This window comes from Archocentrus centrarchus, chromosome 12 (assembly GCF_007364275.1).
Source record: "Archocentrus centrarchus isolate MPI-CPG fArcCen1 chromosome 12, fArcCen1, whole genome shotgun sequence".
In the NCBI taxonomy this organism is placed as follows: Eukaryota; Metazoa; Chordata; class Actinopteri; order Cichliformes; family Cichlidae; genus Archocentrus; species Archocentrus centrarchus.
In genome coordinates this window covers 17,746,797-17,773,301 of record NC_044357.1, presented here as the reverse complement: position 1 = coordinate 17,773,301, position 26,505 = coordinate 17,746,797, and the positions used below count along the sequence as shown (strand labels likewise).

Genomic DNA, 26,505 nt, shown 5'->3' with positions numbered 1-26,505 from the left:
TGAACACTGATAACACCGGGATTTAAACTATACCTGCTTTCAGCTCTCTCTTTATCAATTAATTTTCTGCAAGATAGCAGCCCATCAACTTGCCTCACTTCTCATATGAAAGAGCTTGCTAAGCTTCATTGTAAATATAAGGTGATTCTCCAGGGGAATGGAGTCATCCTCAGTTGGTAATAAAGTGGAAATGATGTTCAGTGAGGTAATGACAGATTTCCTTTGCTTTAAGCACTTGAATTGAAAGGAACTGGATTTTTTTTTTTCTTGAAGACATTTCACGCCTCATCTAAAAAGGCTTTGAGTTGAAACGTCTTCAAGAACCTAAAGAAAAAAAGTCCAGATACCTTAAACTTCCAGGCACTTAAGACTACCATGACCTGGATGGCTGAGAACCTTCACAGATAAGCCCACTTCCTTTCATCTTTCCCTGGAGATCAATGACATAATGTACATCACAGTTCAATCAGTGAATGCTTATCATTTATCAAAGAAAATGCAGATGCTGTGGTTCCACCTCTTCATGCACTGAGAATAAGATGATCCACGTTGACCACACTGCACCTTAGTGGTGCACACAACAGCAAGAATCTGACTGAAAGAATGAGATCCATCTTGACCTGAAGTTGCTAATAGTCACCTTTTACAAAGCCTGCATAGTAGCTGGAACCCTCCCTACCAGTTGTGTAAATCGCACTACTCTACTGCCACTCACTCTCTTTAGTGCAGCGTTGAGTCAAACTCTAAATTTGTGCAATTTTTCTGAGTCACGACCAAATAAAAATTCTGGCATTTTCATTAATCTCTGCTCTCCTCGGTATTTAGTTCTAATTAGCATGTTTAGCATGCTAATGCGTGTATTATACTAAAACTGTGGAACATGATAAACATTACACATACTAAACATCAGCACTTTAGAACACCTGACGGTCCCCTCATGGCAAACAATGTACAAATGACAATCCCCTAACTACTTCTTCCCTGAGTCTCCCCTCCATGTGTCTCCTGCATTGGCACTCAGGACCCACTGGCAATTAGAAGTAATGAAGCCTCTGAGGTTATTAAATGAATCTCTTTTGGATGGGGTGGGGTGGAGGGGAAGGGGTCCCTTCACCTTCCTTCCTCCTCTGAGTGGGCTTTGCCATTTAGCCCAAAACAACTTGAACAGTTTAAGCTGTAATCATTATCATTACCCTGCATTTAAAAGCAGCATAAAATCTGATGAATAGTCTGACAAAACCATATTAATTTTCAGCAGAAGCCAGCCTGTTTGACTCCACCTCACAGGGGACTGATGTTGATTTTACATTATGGACAGCAGCCCAGCGAAACTGCTGTCTTGCTTGGAAAGATGAACCCAGTCCACACACCTTATCCTCTGCTACTGCAGTTGTTTTACAAAGGTAAATAACAGGATGCCTTACCTCTGGAGTGGAGAATCTGAATTAATCACATTATCGGTTACCTCCAAGATCTCAGAATTAATTAAAGGTAGTGTTTACCTCAATTTTCTTCTCCTTTTTTGTCCTTGTGCTTACTGATCTCAATTTAAATCTGGGTGAAAACCTTCTCTTCTTATTCTCCAGTACACCATAATCACCCAGTGTATTCTTAACTTGATCCCTGTAGCCTAAATTACCTGCATTTAAACCGTCATTGAGCCTAGTATAAATTACTCCTCATTCTTTGTTCACCTTTTTATATACTTGGTGCCCTCTCCAACACTTGTACTAAGACCTCCTGTGTATAAGAATTTTAAGGCACAAATTGACTTTGAAATGGAACCAAACCCATGTTAAAGGCTTTGGTAAGCTACAGCCTGAATTAATCATGTAATTACCAGTTTGGGTTTGTTCCAAAATGAAGCTCAAAATTAATTTATAATTATAATTTGAAAATAGCTCATGACCAGAATCCACTTTCTCTTTTCTTTCTTCCCTTTCTACCCCTTCTCCACTGCCTCTCCAAACTTGATGCAAGTTCCAGTAGTCCTCACCAGAAACAGTGCAACAGCTGATCCCAGTATAAATCCAGCCACTACATCTGAACAGTGGTTCCGATACTCGGAAACTCTGTTGAGGCCGGTGAGGAAGGCGGAGCAGAGCGTGCCCAAACAAAGCACAGGCTTGGCCAAGCGGCTGGACTTGGTCTTGATTGTGCTGGTGATGTACATCTAGAAGGAGAACAGTGGAAAAATTAGATGGTTATGTATTTTTTTTTAAAAAGTGGGTGGGTGGGGGCCCCTGCTTTTTTGTGTAGGTAGATTAGAAATAAAGCTCTCATGCTCTCATGCTGAGCAACAGGAGGTTTTCCCACAAAAATGCAGTCAAATATTTTATCATTTCAAACAGTGCGAAGCCCCCCTGGCATAGAAAAACATTAGAGGAAGTATTTGAAAAAGGTTACATCATAGGAGTGAAAGACTTCAGCAAAAACAAAGAGATCTTTTTTTTTTTCCACAGTGAAACTTGAACCTAATAAGAGAACTTGTTAATGTGAGTGAAAGCGAGAGGTGCAAAGCCATTTAAAAACAGAAAGGTCTACCTACATATATTTTCACCTCTTGACCTTTCACCTGCCTCCATGCCGACCTAGTCATGAAGGTATCAAATTAATCTTTCATTTTGTATCCCTCCCGCTCCTGTTGATGAAATCTGCACTTCCACTCTCTTTTTCCAGACATGAGGACCTCACTCTGTCACTCAGATGTCAAACAGCCGCTCTTCAATTATCGCTTCAAAAAGTAATTTTCCATGCTACCTCCAGCCAATTTTCTAAAAATGCCTAAACTGCCGCTATGCTAGTGTGAAATATTCCTCACCACAATTTCAAAAAGCCCTTCGTTGCCAATCCCTCCATCAAAGAACCAAAGGCACAATGTTGCACCTCTTTATAACAAATACTGCTTCTTACTCTGTGGATTTTAACTCCACATAAGGTGCAGTACAACTTTAAGCAGACCAGCCAAAAAAACAAACATAAAAATTTCTGCTTTCTTCCCCACAGAGGAGTAAACCAATTACATTCTATTCTAAATAAATAACATCGATTTGACATTGCTTTTAATTAACTGTGCTCAGGTTGAAACACTGGAGAATTTTGTTTTGCATACACATTTTTGGGTGGCTGTGATTTAAAGTGAGAGAAGTGAACACAAGCATGGGTTTTCACATGGACTACAAAAGGGAGATTAAAAGGAAATTAATATGAAATAAAGTGAGCATTATATACTTTTAAATTCAAATGGCATAATTAAAGTTATAGCTATTCATTTAGAAGTTCAGTATCTATTGACTATACACCTAAACAGCCAGCAGCAGAACTGTTGCAAATATCCTCACTTTTCTTTGACTGATACCTGATCATTCAATCGCCCAGTGCTACACATGTACACGTCTTAAAGACATCCCATGTTATGTAACTAAACTACTACTGTATTTTTACATTATATACATTATATCCAGCACATTCCTCTCACCGTCAGGTAAACAGCAGAGTAAACACTCAGCGAAGCATCCTTAGATGGGAATGACCGCCTTGCCTTCTCCACCACCACATGGTTCCCAGTGCAGATGTTGCCGTTGACAATAAACTGGTGATTAAAGCGGCACTCGTTGCCAGTGTAGTTGGGCTTGCAAACAGACAGAAAGTAGGGCGAGAGACCTCCAGTCACCACCTGGCCTGCATTGACGAAGATGTCTGTGGCAAACAGACCGAATGCAAACACACCTGCGGCACACAGACACACAGAGAGGAGAGGGGAGCACGTGAAAAGCCACAAACACAGAGCAATGAAACGATCACAAATAAACACAAAAGGGATTACATATGTTTTCACCTTACATTGTGGGTCCTTAGCTAGCTCCCAGTGCCAACTCATAAACTCGCTACTATCGTATGTGTGTGTGTGTGTGTGTCAGACCTCATTTATTCTGTTTCAGTGAGGTCTGCCTCACTCAGATGCAGATGCGGTGGTCTGTCTGTGTGAGGCAGACCACCCCATCCCCCAGAGCAGAAACACTTTTAGCCAATGTTGAAATGGAAGTTGTGGAAAAAAATGGACAACAGGAAGGGAAACATATTCAGACCATTAAAAAAAAAATAAAAAAAATAATGGCATTTAATACGAATGATGGCACGGGCACTTTTAGCCCAGTAACATTGACCAATGTTTGCGTCTGCATTCCTTTTGCTGTGAAATATGACTGCTGATTATCTAGCCTGCTTAGCCATGAAATTACAGTGCTTTGTATTGTCATCCAGGCGGGTGGGGTGAGGGAGTTGCAGAGGGAGGTTGTGAGGGGCATGGGGACATGATTGTGTGAAGGGCACTGAAAGAAATTTGGGGGTGGGGTGGTGGTGGTGGTGGTGGTGGATTAGGGCGAGAGAAGAGCAGATGGGAGGGAGTAAGTGAGCAGCAAATGAAAAAGCCTTAACAATCTCAGACATTTAACAAATAATTTAGCAACACACAAAAAAAGTGACACAAGTGACTTGTCCTTGCGGTTAAAATAGCCTACTGGAACTTTAATAATTTTAATATTTTACATGTAGAACATGCAGGATATAATGATAATATGTTTGATGAAGTTGTTAAGATTCAATTTTGCTTCAGCTGCTGCTACAATTTTAGAAAAGCTGCAGTAAAAGCATTACAGCTGGACTCGCTCCCAATTGGCCCAGTCACTAAAGAATTACTGAAATCTGTTTAGTAAGGTCACTTTACTATACATATATATATAAATATCAACCTTACTTAAATCAACATTGCTGATGTAATCATCTCGGTCATGATCTGTGCCAGTTCCCAATAAGGTACCATAATATTCTTTTCGTGATATCCATAATAAACCATGAAATCCATGTTCAGCTGCTAAAAGGTTGCTAAAAGCAGCAATTGGGATATGACAGTCAGCTTTTTCTATAAGTAATAGCTTCTCCATAAATATAATTTACATGATAGAGTCTACAATGGGCAGGGCTCTGGTTAAAAAAAAGCTGATGTCAAATATCTCTGCACAACAACTGAGTGCCCACTGAGTTTAGCAGCTTTTTAGTCAAATTGTGATGCCTGATGCTCAATCAGTCATCATTATTTAAAGTTATTGTTTCGAGTTTTCAGAGGCTTTAAAATACTCGCATCTTCTTGACAAGTGAGCCTACAACATGATCCCATTTCACTGCAAAAATAGAAAATTTATCCTTCAACTGCCATGCCATTTTTTTCTCCCAAGTTTTTGCACGTTATCTCAGGTGTTCAGTATACCTACATCAGTGTGACTCAGACACAACAACAACACAGCCATTCCCAGACACATATGTCACGGTTGTTTAGCTGCTTGATGACTAAGTTTGTTGAGAGCCAATCTCTTTCCTCCAATGCAGAATAAATTAGAACTTTTAAAAGTTTGTTCTGCATTATGACAGAGAAATTTAGAACAAGAACAAAGAAACCTTTCTTTCTTCTGTAAATCATCAGGGTCGCTAAATCTGTGGCTTTCTGCATTGGAGCTCCCCTCGCAGGTGACTGACAGCACCAATATTAGATGTTAAACACAGCATGTTGTGTCATGGTTGGAGGTGCGAGGTTTTCAGAGCTAGCAACTTAATAAACAGTGCTTATATAGTTTTGTAGCAAATTATGCAGAACAAGGCTGAAGTCACAAGCAGCACCTTAATGTGATGGTGACAGGATCACAGAATTGCATACTAATGTGCTTTTGAGTACTAATCTGATCCCTTATTCTACACAGTTGTTGAGTCTTTGTGCAGAACTGAATGAAATTATTTCAATCAGATCAGTGATCCATCATTTTCCAGTCTTTCAGTTCATCACAGCCGCACTGGGGTGATGCACCAGGCAAATACTGGTGGGACTTTACACATGCCGCAGCCCAAGGTACTTTTCACGTGCATTTCCGAGCTGTCAGTCATTGTCTGGTACCATTAGCACAAGCAGCCTTAGGGTAGTTTAGAGTACACTGTATGACAAGGTTCTTACCTATGAAGCGTATGATGCGGCGGATAAGAGGGTTGAGGTAACAACAGTCTCCTGTCACTATTGTTTTCTCCTGGGCCAAAAGAGCTTCCCTTGTTGATTTCATCATATACATGGACACCTCTCCGATGAAAATCTACAGACACGCGCACACAAACACACACAAAAATTAAAATGAAAGAGAGAAAGAGCCAGAGAATTTAATGAGAAAATGGTGAATATGCAAACAGAAGAAACAAAAGGAGCAAACAGAACAAAAGCAGAGATTTCAAAGAGGGCGGACAAGATGCCGCCTCATGACATATTTAAACTTGTATTTGTCACCCCAAATTAAAAAAAAACAAAAAACAAACAAAACACACAAAGGACTTTTATTTTGGAAAACCTAGACCCAAATAAGTATCCAACAGGGGTTGTTTTCTCTTGTTTTCTCTTCAGCACTGAGTCTATTTTAATTCCCAAATTATAAATAATAAAAAATAAAATAAAATCATACAAATGCAGAACCTTTTGTGTCAAACATAATTACACCCCACACGTAAAAAAGACACAGTATTGTGATCTCATTCATTTTCATTCTCATTCCTCATCACCTCTGGTGGTGTGCACATGCCAGCAGGTTAATAATCATGGAAAAGCCAGAAGGGAAACGGAGGAAGAGGTCCAATGATTCGACCCCCCCCCCCCCCCCCCCCCCAAAAAAAAGGTCTGAGAACAGAGGAGGGGAGCGCTACTAAGTAATGTTTCCTTTTTTATACATATAAGCTATTAAAAGTCCAGTGCAATTTTTTTTTAATCAAATGCATTTATCACTGATGTGATTTGGTGCCATGTGCAGACAGAAATTACTTTCCAAAACAAAAGAGACAAAGCATAGCAGAGCAGTACACCGTGCCTGTATGTGTTGGATTCAGCAGGGATCATATTAAATGAGAAAGGTTTGTTTACACAAAAATAAAGATTTGAAAGCGATACAGATTGCCTGAAAGTTATACTGCATAATATTCCATTGTACTGGGGCCTACATGTTGTGTTCTCCTATACATAAATACCTTTCAACCATAAATAAATGCAGAACAGACACAAATTGGTGCACTAAAATGCAGGAAATTAAATGTCTGACAATCAAAATTTACTGAAGGCACTTAACCTGCACCCACGAAACACAGACAAAGAAAAAAAGGAAACATTAACTTTTGGCATCCTGTTATGGAGCAGAGAAACATTTTGCTCCAGTGTGGCCTGTGTACATAAACCACTGTGCCTTAATGCAGCCTTTCTTCAGGTCCATTATAGTTTGGACATTACATCAGGTCTAATGGAAAAACCGCTGCTGGACACACAAAATGGATCTCGTTGCCAGCCGCCTTGGGTGATAACGGCTGTTTCAAATACATGTTTGTGTGTTTATCAGTGACAGCGTGCGCATGCAGTTAGTGCATGTGTGTGTAAACATGTGGTTTCGGCCTTTGATGTGTGTTTGTTTGGAGCCCTAGGACAGGTGAATTTTCCTCCATTCCTCATGAATGCCTTTGTCATCAACATGTTCTTGTGAATGCAACTCCAGTCTGCCTCTTTCTGTGTGGCAGTGAGCAGCGAGAGCAGCTCATGTTTTGATGTTAGCAAATTCAAATTTTTTTAAAAAAAAAGGAGGAATAAACGAGGACTGAAAGCATTCCCATAAAATGAGTATGAACCTTTTAAATCTATGCATTGGATTCAGTCCTGTCTGCAACTGTCAGCATGACTAAAGGTGGATTAATATTTTCAAATAAACATTTGTGTCGCAGGATGGAAGGCAATGCACATAGTGAAACAAGCATCAAATGCATCACGGCAGGAAAATCAATCTTCTGATGTCTAATGATCCAAAAAACATCTATCTTTGCAGACAGAATGACCAAAACAGACCTTTATCTTTTATAACAGTCAGATTGTTTGTGACTGAGCAGCAGTTGCAGCAAACCAAAATGTATTTTGCACAGGAAAAAAAAAAAAAAAAAAAAAGAAATAGTTACACATTTATTACACATACAATATTACACATTAAGAATCAACACATGTCTAAAATTTATATTTGAAGTTTGCATGTGCAGTCAACAAAAGGACAAACAGAAGCCTTGCGATAGTTGAAATGTAACAGCAGTAACACTTTATTTTAAGATAATTTTAATAAGAATGCAATGTATTATCAATACATTGTTATATTAGATAACTTTTTTTTAAATTAAGACCCATCTATGTTTTAGGATGCACTTGCACTATTTTATACTGTGTTATTGCAATGTTTTAAAAGCAATTTCTAAACATATTTTCAATGTACGCATCACTACAATGCTAACTGATTCAGTAATGGTATTTTTTTCCAAAATCTGCTTCAGGTTTGTAAAAATATATTATCCCACAGGATCTTAGCTTGGTCATTCTGAACCACCTTTGGGGGCGTATCCCATTTTGACCTCTGGACTTCCAGGCTATGCTTGGTACAGATGTTCCTGTAAACCAGCCACTTGGTTATGGGATTCCATGTATGCCCTGCCTGCTAGCATCGTGCAGCCTGCCGTTGTGTGCGGGAGTGTCTCAGATCTTCTCTCACATCTCTGAACAGTCTGCATCGGGGGTCTAGACCCTAGCCTCCATCAATCTTCTCCTTAGGGCTGGTTCCTGTGCTGCCATGATTAGTGCCTCTGTGCCATCTTTCAGTCCAGCTTTGTCCAGTCATTGGCAGGATTTTTCTATATGGCCACTTGTTGGTGGTACATGCCATGCAGGGGGCTGTTTTTTCATGGTGGTTCCTGTTCTTGCTCCCCTTCTTTCTTCAGTTTTTGCTGCCTTAAGTATTATTAAGTACTAAGCACATGATCAGTTGTGGCGACCTTTGTGATACACTCACGGATTTTGTTTCATCCTGGATAGTGGCTCTGACGCTAGTCGTCAACTATAATATATATATATATATATATATATATATATATATATATATATATATATATATATATATAAACCAATATGTGATTGAAGTGCAGACTTTCAGCTTTAATTCAAGGGGTTTCACGAAAAAATTTCATGAGTCCCCCATACATGACCACGCCATAACAATGCTAGACAGATCATGTGGTTTGCTTTGGATCATGAGTTGTTTATCGCCTTCCGTTTACTTTTCTCTTCCCATCATTCAACTATACAAGTTCAACTAGGTTTTATTTTTCCAAAGACTTTTTTCCATAACTGGCTCGTTCAGATGTTTTCTGGCAAAGTTTAATCTGACCTTACTGGTCTTGAGTGAAATGGTTTGCACCTTGCTATAAACTCTGTATTTCCATTCATGAAAGCATCTCTTGAATGCAGACAGTGATACACTTGCTTCCTCAAGAGTGTTCTTTACTTAGTTAGATGTTGTGAAGTTGTTTTTCTTAACCATGAAATTAATTCGGTCATCAACCACTTTAGATTTCTTCTGTGGTGTTTCAGGCCTTTTGGTGTTGCAGAGCTGGTCAGTGCATTAATTCTTTTTAATAGTGCACCAGATTATTGATTTGACCACTTCTAAAGTTTCTGCTCTAAAGTTTATTTGAGTTTTTCAGTTTTTCAGCCTAATGATGGCCGTGCTCACTTTCACTAACATCTCTCGGGGCCTCATTTTTAAAATTACATTAAAATTACAGTGAAAAGCTATAAAATACAAATTCCTGCTTCATTAATCATGAAATAACAAGGGCCATGTCAATTGTTCCATTAATTTTGAATCTCTGAAAGTGTGGGACTGTATGAAAATAGCTGTAATTCTTAAACAGTTTGCTTAGAAAACCCCATGAATCACTGCAATCACATATTGACTGTGTGATTTACAATACTCTGTGGGGGTGTACAGAGGCAAAAATTGTGTCTTTGTCCCAAACATTATGTAGGGCACTGTATACAGCGTGATATCATGTGTGTCATACTGTATACCGTAAAAAAGAATATAATTCTTCAGTTTTGACTCTTGCTACAATTGCATGTGAAATGCAATTAACATTAAGAAAAAGTAATAATTAAAACAAGTATTAATAAAAGGCAATTTACAAATAAAAGTCACGAGGACAAATGCCTAACCCTCAAAAGAAAGTGTGTGTGTGTGTGTGTGTGTGTCAAAGTTCACATATTTAATGGTCAAATGAAAGAAGCTGTCCCACAGCCTACGGGTCCAAGCCTTAAGGCTCAAATACCTCTTGCCAAAATGTAACAGCAAAAGAGAGAATGATTTGGGACCTGATGATCCTGTGGACCTTCCTGACATACAGTCGTATTAGATGTCCAGATGGAGTAAAGCTCACAGTGGCTAATCTGCTGGCCTGTCCCCACCACCCTCTGCAGAGCCAGATAGAAGACCTGCACCAAAGCTGCATATCAAGTTTCCTGACCTGCCTGACACTGGGAAAAAAAAAACAAAAAACAAAAAAAACCAAAACTGTCTGCCCTTTTTACAGATAAAACTGATGTGTTTTACCCAGTCAAAAAGATATTACAGTAAACATTTAGAAGCTTTTTTCTTTAGCAAATAGGTCCAGTGTGGTGTCAGTAGATATATGAGCTTCAAGGAACATGGCTAATGACTGTTCTACTAAGACCCCAGGCTTTGACATTTAGCCTGAGGTTATTCTCCTCGGTACACCAAGCCAGCTCATTTTAACCTTGTATCCCATTACCACTGTCATTGTTAATTAACCCAATCACCGATGTACCGTCGGCAATCTTAACTTCTAATCTGTATCTGTGTCATCGTCACAGGAAGGATCCTCACCACTTTGTGCTGGCTTGAGTGCAAGGTCCCAATCCACCAGCGGAGGTTAAGTCCCGGGCCTTTGAGTGCTGATTCTTGAGGGAATTATGGTAATGAATGCTGAGCTCAAATTTATGATTTATTGGTACATCACTGAGAGTGGTGTGAAGTACTGTGACTTAGGCATCATCAGTAAAGCTATAGTACCTATTGACAAATGCATCAGGTCCAGATTGGGTGGCAAAATGTCAGAAATAAAATACTTCATCTGCATCTCAAACGATTTTCTTATGATAGATGGAGAACAGGGTAGCAGTCATTTAAGCATATTACCTTACTCTTTTTTTTTTTTGGAACACACACTATGACTGATGATTTAAAACAGAAGAGGACAACACACTGGGAAAGAGAGAGACTGAAAACACTCCTGCCAGCTGCACCCTCTGATTGGGATACTGCCCGGTCAGGCTGTATTATGGGTGTTGACATGGTGGAAAAAACAATGTACGTCATCCTCCTTAATGATCAGAGTGCCAGCCTTGACGTTTTTGGAAGGCCCCTCAGGGAGAGTGGTGTTCTGACTCTCAAAATGGGCACAAAACTTATGTACCTCGTCTTGGAGCAAGACGGTGACATTGACTGTGCACCTGGGCTTCCCTTTAAAGTGCAAAGTGCTCCTTCCACATGCTCTGTGAGTTGTTACTGCTGAGCCGTGTCTGCACCTTGTCTCTCTAATCCCGCTTGGCTGCCCTCGTAGCTCTCAATAGGTCATATCGGGATCTTTCGAATTCTCCTCGTCTCCAAAGTGTTTTATTTTGCAGGGGCGATGCAGCGGAGTTGTTTATCCACTGTTTCTAAGTTAGGATAAATCTAGACGTTCATCATGAACGCCAACCTGTACATTTGACTGTGTCTGTGTGCGTGTGATGTGACATCCCGTCAGTGCAAGCATGGCAAGCAGTGCTTGTCTAGTTACTCTAAAACAGAGATCAATTAAAAGCAAAGTGAAAGCAGTCTCTCTCCTTTCATTTCAAAGAACATTCTGTCACAAAGCTTCCTGTTTGTTTGCATCCTTCCTTTAAATTACTGCAATCTTGTGACTGCAGTTGGCTCTCTGGAAACAGCCTTGACTCTGCATGTAATCTGCGTGGAGCCAGTATTTTGAAGGCATCTGTGTCCCATCAACAAAAGCTGGAACTTCTCAAGCTGAGAGGCCAACAGCTTTTTCTGGTTGATTGTGTAGGTGCATTGTGGGTAAACCTCTGGTAGTTTGACAGGAAACTGATGGAAGACAAGCTGCCGCTGCCTCTGCATTCTGCACTTTGTGTGGTATCATCATAACAGATACGTTTCCTCTTACTAACCGCCTTGGCCAACATGCGTGATGGAAATGAGCACAAAGATGTTTTAAATAAAGACGGGCACTCCTGCCATGTCTGTTTCTGAGCTCATTAAACGTCATTTTTTTGGAGATAGGTGGTCCTCACGTCTCTAAAGAACAGCTCTCTCATATGTGGTATATGACGCATTACTGCAAATTAAGTAGTATTTAAAATGAGCTCAACAGTATAACACTGATGAGGAACATTTTTTCTGCAGAATAATTAATTTTACTTTTGATAGTTTATGTACAATTTGCCAATAATACAGTTTTATGCGCAGTGAGGCATTTTCATAGTTTTATGTTTGAAAACCCACCAATGAGGGTAAATTAAAACAATTTTGCAAAGAACAGTGGGCCAAAATCCCTCCACAGTGATGTGAAAGATTCATTGCCAGTTATCGCAAATGCTTGATTGCAGTTCTTGCTGCCAAGGGTGGCACAACCAGTTATTAGGTTTAGGGTGTAATTACTTTTCCAAGCAGGGCAGCTTTGGATAACTTTTTTTCCCTTAATAAATAACTGCATTTTGTATTTAGTCAGGATATCTTTGTCTAATATTAAATTTGTTTCATTTCTGAAGCATGTAAGTGTGACAAATATAATGCAAACAAATAAATAAAATCAGGAAGAGGGCAAATCCATTTTCACAAACTCTATAAAACAACAAGACATGCAGCACATAATGGTATGTTTTAATCTGGTCTAATTTGTTTTGTTAAAGTGGAAAAATATGTGTTTGCTTTTTTGGTTTTTTTGAGGTGGGGATGCCATCGCCTCTGCTTGCCTTTTTGTAAAGTCACCACACACCACCTGATCAGATGTGGTACACTGCACCTCTCAATCTACATAATCAAATCAGTTCTGTATCATAGACACTTGCTCTTACTATCAGTGAATGGTATTAGACAGTTTATAAATTATTAACATGTCCCTAATAAGGGCTTTAAAATATTACTGACACTTCAATAGTAAATTAGCAGATCACATACATTAATGAGCATTTTATAAGGATTTATAAGGGCCTTTTAACCTATTAGCTTAAACGTATTACAAGGGCTTAAAAGCATTGCCATGCAGGTAAACAGAAGTTAAAATAACTCTTCTTAACTAGTACATAATCAACTGTATTTCCATGCAGGTTCTTTAAATGCTGCTAATCAGTGAGGTTTTTTTTTCTTTTCTAAATGATGGCATTTCCATTTTCTAGCAGCTAGCACTTGCCTAGAAGCATTTGTCTCACTAGAGTTTGTTTCAGCACTGAAAAGGTTAGGTACTACTGACTGATTGTGTTATTTCAACTCATGCAACCCCCCCACTTTCCTTTATACAAATGTCAGTAAAAACTGACTGAAAATAGCCTTCTCCATGTAACATGCCAGAAAACTGAGAAACAAGTTGGCATTCAAACTGACACAACGATGTTTGAGCAGAAAATGAAAAGGTTAAACAAGAGACATTAGAAAGAACATGCAAACCTTTCTGAGGGGGGTCTTTTTTCAGCAAGTGACCCCACAGGAGAGAAAAGAACAGACTTCCAAATGTATGCATCTCAATGGCTTTGAGACATCAAAAAGTTGTCACATTTGAAGTCCCTAAAATATCTGACATTAAAAATGATATGAAATTGCTCATATGTCAGAAAGGGGCTGAATAAGAAATGATACTCCTAAAAGTACAGTATTAGGACCGCTTTGTTTTTGTTTTGTTTTATTTTCCCTTCCACATTAAATGTGAGTAACAGCCCCAGCTGGGAACTTTAATTACAACAATTTTGATAAGAAAATGTTGGCGATACAAGTGTAGTATTTACTGAGAAATATAAATGTCTTTAAGCTACGCAATCCTAGAATATTTAGAATGTTGACATTAAAGAGCTATTATAATACAATTGAAACCAATTTGAATATGACTGAAACATCAAAAACATAATTTACCTTCAGTTAGTAGAAACAGAAAAGTGGGACAATAGCCATAACTATTAAAACCTTTCATTAGTATCTGTGGATAAGTGGAAGAGGATGGATGGATGGATGGATGGATGGATGGATGGATGGATGGATTCTATTGTAGTAAAAAAGAAAACAATCACAAGTATTTCTATTCATATTTTATATGAACTAGTACAAGCCCATGTTATAGTATTATTTGGCCTGATCATATTTTTGGCAAACTGATATGCTTAATCACATTGAGAAAGGTAAAAATCAAAAATAGGGGTGGTAAATGTTACTCATATGCTAAAACTGGGTCATTTTAGCCTGTTACTAAGTGGTTGCTAGGCAATGTGACAGCGTCATAATATAATCATGCATGATTTAATTTTTGTGGGTCTAAATTAGATATTAATGTCATTAAACTGAAATAACAGGATGCTTTTATGAGGTGTTGTACATGCATAAATGTAAAAAATGAATAATTTTAAACCATTTGGTTGGTGGTTGCTAGGCAATATGACATTGTAATGATATCTGATATAGATCAGAACCTTCAGGGATATAAAGATGTGATGTTCCTGATTTTCTTAGGAGGGGTTCATGACATACAGCGGCTTGCAAAAGTATTCATACCCCTTGAACTTTTCCATATTTTGTCACATTACAACCACAGACATAAATATATTTCACTGGAATTTAATGTGAAAGACCAACACAAAGTGGTATACAACTGTGAAGTGGAAAGATATATTTATGTTTGTGGTTGTAATGTGACAAAATTTGGAAAAGTTCAAGGGGTATGAATACTTTTGCAAGCCACTGTATACCCAGACACACACACACAGACAAATTTTAATATAGTAAGAAGTTAATGGAACAAATGCCTAAGTGTAAAATAAACACTGTCACTTGTAAGGATACAGCAACATGAATTTCCCAACTGTGCACTCCCCTTCAACTCTTTCGAGGATATTCATGTCTTTAAGCTCATCAGTGTTGTTTACAGAAGCTTTGAGGAGCTGTTAGACCAATTAGCAGCTAATGAAACACATACTTCTGTCGTGATTCAGTGCAATAAATAAAACTAAGAAAGAATATGACACCTAAAACTTTACTCCAAATGAATGCTAATTCTGCTTTGTGTCTCCTGGATGTGTAAACAGGAAACTGTTTGCATATTCATTTTAGAGGGTGATAATATGTAAAGATGTTGATGAACTTACAGCTTGTTATGCTGCCTGGAGGAAAAAAGGGAAAAAACAAAACAAAACAACAACAATCAATGCTGCTTTGAGCTTTAATCTCTTCTAAATGTGCCAATAATTTTCAGTAGTACTACCAAGAGACACATTTAAGGAAGTGGAAGAAACTGCAAAAGGATCTAAAATGGTAAGTGAGAAATGCACACGAGTTTCCCATTTTGGGAAACATTAGCTTTGTTTCTGTGGGACGTACACCTGGCAAAAACAACATTTTATCATCTTGGCACTGAAGGTGATAAGATGCACTCTCTTTTGCCTTATGCCATGGCTGAATGGGTTTATAGACTGTTGCATGAATGCAACCCATCTAACCTTCACAGCATCCCATTGGTCCGGCCATGTGGAAAACTGCATAATTTACTGACTCTGTGCTAATTGGCCCACATCCCAGCCCTGCCATCATTAATTCTGACTGAATGCTTCTCCGTTTTATGACACGTGGAGATGGAGTGACATACAGTGTCAAGCACCTGACACAGCACTCTCAAAGGGTACAATTATAAGGTATGGGAAAGCGCACCGATGGCTACAGGCAATTTGTAAAATAAAGGCCATATAAAGTATATTCCAACGAGAAAGCCACAAAAAAGGGGGAAGAATAGCATAAAGAATGGTATAATAAAAAAAAAAACTGGAGACAAGCGGCAAGGTTGCATAAAGCTTTAACAGCTGACACAGCACTCCCTGAGGAAGGGATGGAACCAGGATTTAGTATTAAATTTGACAAACAATACATTAAAGAATTGTTGGGGTTTCACTCAGTGACAGTATACTCTAAATAAAGCTTCCAAGTGGCTTCAGTGTGTTTTACAAGAAAGGATATAGGTTGAATGGGTAAATTGGAAAAGATGAAAGATTTAATCTACAGGTATAATTCAAAAAAAAAAATCTCACACTAATAAATGTTTATAAATGTAAAAGATAAAATTTAGTTATCAGATAATAAGCAAATAAATAATTATATCTAACCATTTACTGCATGCCAAAACCAAATAGACACACATACTCTCACTGGCCTCTTCATTAGGTACACCTCTTCAACCACTACTTAATGACAATATCTAATCAACTAATCACATGGCAGCAACTCAATGCATGCAGACATGTTCATGATAACCTGCAGGAAGTTTAAACTGAGCATCAGAATGGGGAAGAAATGTGATTTAAGTGACTTTGAACGTGGCATGGTTGTTGGTGCAAGACTGGCGGGTCAGAGTATTTCAGAAACTGCTGATCTACTGGGATTTTCCCACATAACCATCTCTAGGGTTTACAGAGAATGGTCCAAAAAAAAAAAGAGAAAATAAGTGAGTGGCAGGTCTCTGAGTGAAAATGCCTTCCTGAAGTCAGAGGAAAATGATGAGCTGCTTCTCGCAACAGTAACTCAAATAACAACAAGATGCAGAAGAGCATCTCTGAATTCGCAAAACACAGATCCTTGAAGCAGATGGGCTACAGCAGCAGAAGATCATAGTGGACATCACTTTTGGCAGCTAAAAACAGTAAAATGAGGCTACAATTCACACAAGCTCCCCAAAACTGGATGATAAAACTTTTGAAAAACATTGCCTTGTCTGATGAGTTTCAATTTCTGTTACAACAATCAGATGGTAGGGTCAGAATTTAGCATAAATAACATGAAAGCATGGATCCATCTTGCCTTGTATGAAATGTTAGCAGAGGCTTGTGGTGGTCTAATCGTTTGTTTTCTTGGCACACTTTTGGGCCCCTCAGTACTAACTGAGCATTGTCTCATTATTGTTTCTGACCATCTCCATTTATTTATGACCACAGTGCACTCATCTTCTGACGGCTGCTTCCAGCAGGATAACATGTCATGTCACAAAGCTCAGATCATCCCAAACTGGGTTTTTGAACAGGACAATGAGTTTATTGTACTCAAATAGCCTCCACAATCAGCAGATCTCAATCAAATAAATCGCCTTTGGGATGTGATGTAACAGGAAACACTCATCATCATTATCAACCAGTTGATGCTATAATGTCAATATGGACCAGCACCTTGTTGAATTGATCCCATAAAGAATTGAAGACGTTCTGAAGGCAAAAGGAGATCCAACCAAGTAATAGTAAGGTGTACCTAATGAAATGATGAGTGAGTGTGTGTGCGCGCACACACACGCACACACACACATTGAAGTCATCACTGCAGGAGGGTGTGTCAAAATTGCACACAGATGCACTCAAGTGTAAATAATATTGTATATATAATTTCCTGGTTAAAACAGTTTGCGTTACTGTAGAACACATTTTGAATTTGTGTGTGCATGTACGTGTGCCAATGTATAGGTGTGTTTTACTCTTTGGTCTACTGATGCATCAAGCAACCAATTATCTATGGGGGGGATATAAGCAAGCTATGGGATGCCTTTTAGTTCCTCAATAAAAGTGACAATAATTCAGATTGTACTTCAGTAGGATACACTTGGAACAGCACTCACTGTTTCAAGCCTCTATGCAAAGAACAAAATAATGAGCACATAAAAACAAGGGACACGCATCAAATGTCATTTACGATCAAACGTCATTGATTGTAAATAAATGAGTGGTACGTGTCCACAGAGTGGTGTAGCAATCGCATTGTTACACTACTAAAAAAAGGTTTTATATATTCATTTAGGCAGCAAAGTGTAGATTATAATCGATGGGACATGTAACATTTGAAGCCGGCTTCTCCAACACTGAGTAACTCCATTAGTGCAGTACATAAAACAATACCAAGCAGGTGCAAAAAGCCGGGAAGTCGATGCTGGCTGGACAGTAAAATTGATCTATGAGCTTGTTTGTGGTCTTTAAAATGGCCTCTTTTTTAAATGAGAAGACACAGGCATAAAAGAAACAGACGATACATGCAAACTAATTGTCCTACAGAAAAAGAAGCGATTACGCTGCATTGTAGCATAACATCTTAGCACCACCTCACCAGCCAAATCCCTTGATTCTTGCTGTTTGAGCAAGCTCAAAGATATCATTTAGTTCTGTACAATCTTCAGTGTTGGTGAACTATTTTGGTTTTGAAAAAAAAAAAAACAAATAGTAGTGAAATAGCTGCTAATGCTGTGTACATAATGCATCTTCACATAAACGAGTAACTGAATAAAATGAACAAAAAGTTCATCGCTGTAAATGAAAGGAAATATCACTCAGTTAATATCAGATTTAAAATGTGGCTGTTTGACCTTCGGATAGCGGCTGCTTGAAACCAAATTTTCCCTGTATTCTGAGATTATTCTTTACTTCACATATGGCCCATTCAAAGAAAGAAGAAAAAAAATGTATTAATATCAAACAAGCAAATGCAAACACGCTTCAGGAGGTGTTCAGAAAATATTTGACATGGGTTTAATAATGAGCCGACCCAAGGGCTCAGAGACAGATGGTGGCTGGTGCAAACGGTCCGGAATTAATGAGCATGGAGCAAAACTGACACCTGGTGGCTGACAGTCGCAACTCTCGTTTGAGGCATACAAATGTAAAGTCAGATCAGGGCCCTGCATCAGGGCCCTGCCACTCTAAAGTGGGCTTGCAGACATGGCTAAACGTGATTAATGGTATTGATTACACACGTGTTCTTCACCTGCCATGACAATTTATGGTAAATAGGGCCCAACATGCTGATAATGGCATTATTAGGCCTTGGAAAGGGTAACAGGTCCTCGTAAAAATATCTGCAAACAAATGAAGTCATGTCAGTGAACAAAAATCACGTGATGCCTTCCATGAGAAGACCCATAGATCTCAAAATGTATGCCATTTGTCACAGCATACCACCAGTCCAACTTCCTAACAAGACATCACAGGGGTGCAGTCTATCCCAGCCATCATGGGGAGAGAGGCACATCTACATACATTTATCACAGCGTCAACACAGAAAGACAGACAACATTCATGCTCACATTCACACCTATATCCAATTTAAAATGAAAAATTAACCTTACACTCATGTCCTGTCCAGAGTACCCAGAAAGAACCCATACAGGCTCCACACAGAAAGGCCCAAATCACACCAAGGTGCACAAAAAAAGCATCTGCTCCTCGGATGTAAAAAGCACGTACTGCTTCCTGCACAGCATGGCCTCACATTTCACTGCCTCCACTCCTTTATCAGGATGTTTTGTGGAATGCGATAAACAAGTCAAAGAGATTCTACAGAAAAGAAATCAGGGACAAACGTATTATTAGCTGACCCATAAAAAGATATGGAAAGAGTTTAGCCTGAAGTCATACAGTTCCTGCCATGAAATTTTTCTTGCATATATTTCCATATTTTACCACAGATAGGTCGACAGCTGCTGTAGCATACAGACAGAAAGCTGACTGACTGATATCTAGGTATATTAGGGATATTATTTGCAACTCAGTTTTACCTAAAAATGCTGCCACAAAACTGGGTCATGCTATGCTAAATTGCAACTTTAAATGAGTCTACATTTACTAGGACAGCTAGCGGAGTAATGATCATTTCATTTTTTAAATTATTCCTTCCTCATAAAAAAAAGGATGGGAAGGATTAGAACGTGAAAAGTTTAAGCAGCAAGCGATGGCTGCTGTTTTAAAAAAATAAGTCAAAGATGAAGAAATGAAGAGACTCAAGCTAAACAAGCCCAAGCTGCATCTAATGACAGCTGTGTGCACGCCAGCATGCGACAAAACGGTAAAACAATTAGAGCAATCCACAGAGAAGACCTGGTTTTAAACACCGCTGTGGAATAAAATGGGTTTTACTTACTATAGCTGTGGGAGCAGCAGCCACCACGCAGTACAGGATGAGAGGAGGGACGAAGCTGGACTCCTCCGTGCCAGGGTACGGCTTCATCAGGTCAGCATCATTACAGAAGAAACCCTGCACATGCACGCTGAACAGGTCTGTGCACTCCATGTAGTAGGCCAATAACACTGTACCGGACATAATAACGAGCTGGAGGAAGAACATGTTTGGGGGGGGTGGGGTGAGATGGAGAGGATGAAGAGAGAAAAATGGAGGAGGAGGGAAGGAAAGGAGTTGTTAGTTGTACATCCAGTTCACCGAAGGCTGTTCTGATTCAGTTCCCAGGTGTTAGGTAAATTTCCTTCCTGTATTGGAGTCGATTCCTGAACATGACTCTTCTTAGCTATGATGCGTCTAACAGGTTTTAATACAAAACCACCACGGAAATCCTCTAAAATCCCATTTCTTTCCCCCCTCTCTCTCTTTCTCTCTCCCTCAGTTTTTCCTCTGTCTCATGCTAACTCTGGTCGTGTACATACAGCCCCCACCACCACCACTACTGGCACCACCATCACTTACCACCTCCCTTCCTCCCTCACCCCCTCATCCTTTTATCCCACTATCATCTTTTGTCTCTGGCCTGCTTTCGCTGTCTTTCTCTGCAGGCATTTTTTTTTTCATACGTATAAATATATATATAAATATAGAGTCTTTCGTCAATGATAATGAACCTACACAGAAATAGAAAATGTACCATGCTGCACAGCAAAGCTTCTAATGCTGTTTCCAAAAAAAAAAAAAAAAAAAAAACAGCTGCATTTGTGTTACTCACCCACTAATGTCCTAATAATATCATCAATTAAGCACACCGGCTGGGGTTAAATATCAAAGGAAAGTGATGACACATTTTCATACTTTGAAGCTACCAAAAAAGCACTACAAGATCACAGGAAGTGGAAGGAATAGTGTATCGAAATCAGTCAGTCATACTGTACAAAAAGGAAATGAACTGCTTTGTTTAGCACATCAGTAAATTAGAGGCACTGGTCTGTAGTTCACCTCTGACTGCCAGTAAGTAGGAGATGTTTTATTTCTTCCAGTAACAATTAATAAAGTAACAGAATATTACAAAAAATGCCAAATACACTTCAAACACTCATGCCTTTTAGCAGACCTTTGCTGGATTAAAACTTCCCAAATGTTTAAACTTCTGCAAATATAGTTATAAAAGTATTATATTATATTGTTATGAGTGGTTCATTTAAAAGAGCCAGCTATTTGTAATACTGCCACCCAACACTAGGTGTCACCAAGTCATCACAAAGTCAGCATTCTTTCAAAAGGATTCTCATGTTATACTATAACTTCATAGTAATCATACTCAGTGAATTTTTATGACAGCTGTAGTTAAAAGGGACAGCATAACCCAATGTGACACATATTTTACTCTGGATTATTTTGGTGTGAGTCTCCTGGTTTTGTAGAGGTCTCTGGTAGAAACATCTATCTGTGTTATCTTACAGATAATGGAACTAAGTGGAATTTGCCTTTCGGTGCTTAAAGTGCTGAATAAATACATTTGACAAGCTCAGCATGTCTCCTTCCATTACTTTGCAAACCTTGTTATGAGCAGTTTCATAACAAGGAATTAATGTTTACATCTTGTCACGCTGTCATGAACACAGACCTCTTGTCACTGGCAGAAGCACTCTTCCCTTTGCAGAGTGATGCAGTTGGCAAGTGTATTCCTTTACTGCTCACACTGCTCGCAACAAGGTTTTTGAAGTAAGTCCTGACTTCTGCTGAGAGAAGCAAAGAGGAGACAGACATTTCTACAGCAGATATCTTCAAAATTTTGCAACTCTGGCACGCAGGCCAGAGGAAAACCATTTGATTTGGGGTTGAACTGTCTCTTTAATTATTAATCAGCTCACTCAAAAATGTTATGACTTTGGTGTAAGGGTTTATTATCTCATTGATCAGCGAGTAAGGAATCACTGACATCAAAATAAAAAAAGAGAAATGTTTCAAAACAAAAGATGAAAGCTGGGTGCATTATTATTCCTAGAAAGGTGATTTAAGTGACTTTGAATGTAGCATGCTTGCTGGTGCCAGACGGGCAGGTTTGTATTTGCAGTATTTCAGAAACTGCTGATCTACTGAGATTTTCCTACACAAACATCTCTAGGGTTTACAGAGAATGGTCCAAAAGAGAAAATATCCAGTGAGCAGCAGTTCTCTGGGAGAAAATACCTTGTTGACACCAGAGGTCAAAGGAGAACGGCCAGACTGTTTCAAGCTGATAGGAAGGCAACAGTAACTCAAATATCCACTTGTTAGAACCAAAGTATGCAGAAGAGCATCTCTGAATGCTAAAGGAGCAGAAGAGCTCACCAGGTGCCACTCCTGTCAGCTAAGAACAGGAAACAGAGGCTACAATTCACCAGAAATGGACAACAGGAGATGGATCGACGCTGCCTGATTGATGAGACTCGAGTTCTGCTGCAACGTTCAATAGTTGTTCAATAGTTGGGTAGAAATTGGTATAAACAACATGAAAGCATGGATCCATCCTGCCTTGTATCGATGGTTCAGGCTGGCGGTGGTGGTGTAATGGTGTGGGGGATATTGTCTTGGCTCACTCTGAGCCCCACAGTACCAGCCGAGAATTGTTTAAGTATTGTTGCTGGCCATGTCTATCCTTTTATGACCACAGTGCCCAAACTACTTCAAGCAGGATAACGTGCCCTGTCACAAAGCTCAAATCATCTCAAATTAGCTTCTTAAACATGGCAATGTCCTCAAACGGCCTCCACAGTCGCCAAAGCTCAATTCAACAGAGCACCTTCGGGATGTGGGGGAAGGACAGATTCACATTATGGATGTGCTGCTGACAAATCTGCAGAAACTGTGTGATGCTATCATGCCAATATGGACCAAAATCTCTGAGGAATGTTTCCAGCACCTATGGCAGTTCTGATGGTAAAAGCTGGTCCAAAGCAGTACTACCAAGGTGTACCTAATAAAATGAGCGAGTAAAGTAAATTAAATTATTTAATCAAAAGTTACTGTTTTTCAATAGGAAAATACGCAAGTGTGTGAACCAGACTGGACAATCTTGCCTGTGGGGCTCTGACAGTGAAGGCGAGAAAGCCGCTGTGTCGACAGAGAACAGCAGAGAAATGTTGGCACAGGTAGGCCCTGTGACAGATGGCTCTGTGAAGATGTCCAGGTGAGCGCACCTGTGTGTTTATGCGTGCTTTATCTGTTTTAAGCCTACTCTCTGAATAATACTAAGCTAGTTAGCATTAATTTTCACCCTCTGCTGTTGTTACCAGGATACCCTGCTGTGGAGAACATTTTTGTGCAGCTCGCACGCAATCTCATCCGCTGCTACGATGAACCAGAATACTTGGATGCACACACATATGTAGCCTCGTCACAGTTCATACCTCATAACTAACAGTAACAAGCAAGCAGAGCCGCTCATATCAGCGGAAATCCTCCATCTTAACGATGCTTGAGAGCCTCCACATTACAGAGACAGACAGATACTGGATCCATTTCATGATTTTATGATGTTCAGCAAACAAGCTCCAGCAGGGTAATCGGCTAAAACATTATTCATAGGTCGCCTCTGAAAATATGTAAATTCCTCAGCTTGCAGGAATGCCATGTAATACCCTGTGGGATCACATAGCAAAGAATGTCAGGTATACGGAAAATTGCATATAAACAGGCTTGGCCAGATTATTTGTGTGTGTGTGTGTGTGTGTGTGTGTGTGTGTGTGTGTGTGTGTGTGTGTGTGTGTGTGTGTGTGTGTGTGTGTGTGTGTGCGCGCGCGCGCGTGTGTGTGTTGGGGGGGGGGTATTCATTTATTACTATTACTGTGATTTCACTCAGTGTGACCTTCTACTTATTTGCATTAATTAACAAAAAAAGACTTAAGCTTAGCTGAAGCTTTGTCACAAGCATATTTGTATTCATTCACTAACCTGGGTTCAGTAGTAACCTAAAAAAAAATTTAGGTTGTTGGTACAAATAATTAAGCAGGTTGAGAATCACATTTTTTAATGTATTTATATATCTTTACAAAGCACACATATTTCCTCTTTGCCTCACCTTATCCTCGTGCCTCTCCACACTATAAATCATGGGGGGTTATAAACAACCAGTAAGCCATTACAAATGACAAGAGTCATCATGTTGTTTCAAATCTTCAAAACAGGCCAAAAAGAGAACCAATTTCAGCTTGTTCAGCCTGACTCGTCTCTGTCAGCAGTCTATAGCAGAACTTGCATGGTTGTGAGTCACACCTGTAATTACCTTTTGATGTTTAAGTGTACCAAATCCGAGCCACCTGAAAAGAAAACTGCGGTGCAGTCTAGTTCCTGGAGGCTGCGCTCCACTTCTGTGACTTTTTCATAAGCTGGCTTTTCTGTGACACTTCCGTACCTGGACAAATGTCCTTCTTTCTGCATAAAGCATTAACTTGTGGCTGCATTATATTCACTCCGGAGCCAGCGTCATGCTGCATTAGCTGTGTGAAGGGGAGACTGACAGAAGTCTGGCTGTAGTAAAATGGTTATACAAAGTTGCTGCAGCATTCTATTATCCTTCTCCACTGGAGTGTAAAATTCACCTATTTTACCACTAAGGTGTCTGGGAAGTTCTATTTTTTCTTGAAGTTCTATTTTTAATATAGTATTTTGACACTCATTAGAAATTTTTTAAAAAAGTATCCAAATCTCCCTTCTAAACATTAAAAGCTCAAATCAATATTTTCATATGAGTCCAGTATCTATATCTAATGTGAAAGGGGCAGGTGGTTGTGACAAACACAAAGACAGTTATCACCTTAACTTTACCATTTTGGTTCAGTCTCTCTTTATTATGTATTTTTAATTACATTCTACAAAGTCAGTTTGATCATAATAGCAATCCAAAATTAATTAAATCTTTATTCACCACTCCCAAAGGTTTTATCTTCTCTCTCTTCACTCCAAAATCTTTTTACTGTCAGTATGACTCCTCATCACCTCCCTCACATCATGAAAACAACCAGGAAAATGTTATATAAATCCAGCACAAAGTCCTAGATTTTCATTTCACTGTCATGTTGTGTTAGTAGACTGGAAAAAAAGACTGACAGAAATGGGCATCTAAGCCCGACTTGCCAGGCTTTAGACCGTGATATTACACTTCTGTTGTCAGACATGTCTGTAAGTGACATAGAAGACAGCTACTGTTGTCTGTTTTTTTTTTTTCTTTCTACAAATAGGTTTCCAAAAAAAGTTGGGAGGCTATTTAAAGTGTCAATGAAATCAGAATGCAATTATTTGCAAATCATATTTAATTCTTAATAGTGCAGAGACCTATCAAAATGTTAAAACTAAGAAATTACAATGATTTTTGGAAAATTAAATGCTCATTTGGATTTCTTTGGCCAGCAACACTTCAAAAAAGTTGTGTCAGGAGCATGTTTACGACTGCGTTTCATTAACTCTTTTCTCAGCACTCAGTGTTTGATCTATTTATCAGATTTCAGCCCCAACTTAACTCCTGAAAGACTTAGCCTCTGTGGGGCACTCTTTTTATACCCAATCATGTTACTAATTAACCTCATTAGCTGAGAGATACCCCGCCATGTCCTTTTTTTTCCCCCTAATAACTTCTTCAGACCCGCTAATGTTTCTCAGTGTCAACATTTGGCAGGTTGAAAATTTCTTTGTACTATTTTTGATTACATTTAAGAGCGACAGTGTTATATAACTTTCCAACCCTCATTTCTTTATGTTTTGCTTCTTGAGCAATGGTTCTTCAAGGTTTCGGAAAGTTATTCAGTTCTTCTTTGGCTGCTTTTTCACTCATTTTCAATCCAGTCCTTGTACCTGACTATTTTCAGAGAAATGTTTTTGTGTCTGTTAAGCCACTTAACACTGATGAATCATTAAAGTATACAAAAAGCCACCTAACATAAAGGCTAAATCAGTGTTTTATCTACACATAGTAACGGACATTGTTACTAGCAGCCTGTCACAAAGGCACATCATTTGTTCTGATTTCTTTATTTGAATCTATGAAAAATGCCAAAGACAACACAGTTTGACAGGCATAAAACCATATTTTTGCATGAACAAAGGGATTCCCATTGTGCTATTAGCCAAAAACTTGGCATATCTCAGCATGATGTGCATTGAGTCCTTGAACAATCTCAGGAAATTGGGCAAATGAAGGACAAAAGATGGTAGGCCTAAAAAATATCTCCATCAGATGAACAATACCTGAAAGTCATGTCCTTAAGAAATAGGGGAGAAAAAAAAAGGAAAAAGATCTGACACAGAACCTGAGAAATGCGTCAGGTCCTTCAGTTCATGCATCTACTATTAATTGAAGCCTCATCAGAAATGATCTCAGTGGAAGGGTGGCTGCCTA

General features: G+C 39.1%; 1 protein-coding gene across 3 annotated transcripts in view; it reads right to left on the bottom strand.

The window, feature by feature from the left end:
- plppr1 (phospholipid phosphatase related 1) overlaps positions 1–26,505 on the bottom strand; it is a 64,893-nt gene that overhangs the window by 4,698 nt on the left and 33,690 nt on the right. For 2 of the 3 annotated variants that reach the window (XM_030743352.1, XM_030743353.1), the window contains exons 3-6: positions 20,091–20,279; positions 6,002–6,134; positions 3,479–3,729; positions 1,997–2,173 (exon numbers count right to left, since the gene is read on the bottom strand). In XM_030743352.1, the coding sequence (XP_030599212.1) occupies positions 1,997–2,173; positions 3,479–3,729; positions 6,002–6,134; positions 20,091–20,279 (750 nt within the window). Of the gene's footprint in view, positions 1–1,996; positions 2,174–3,478; positions 3,730–6,001; positions 6,135–20,090; positions 20,280–21,756; positions 21,872–26,505 lie in introns of all 3 variants that reach the window. The other variant, XM_030743354.1, reaches the window with a different exon arrangement.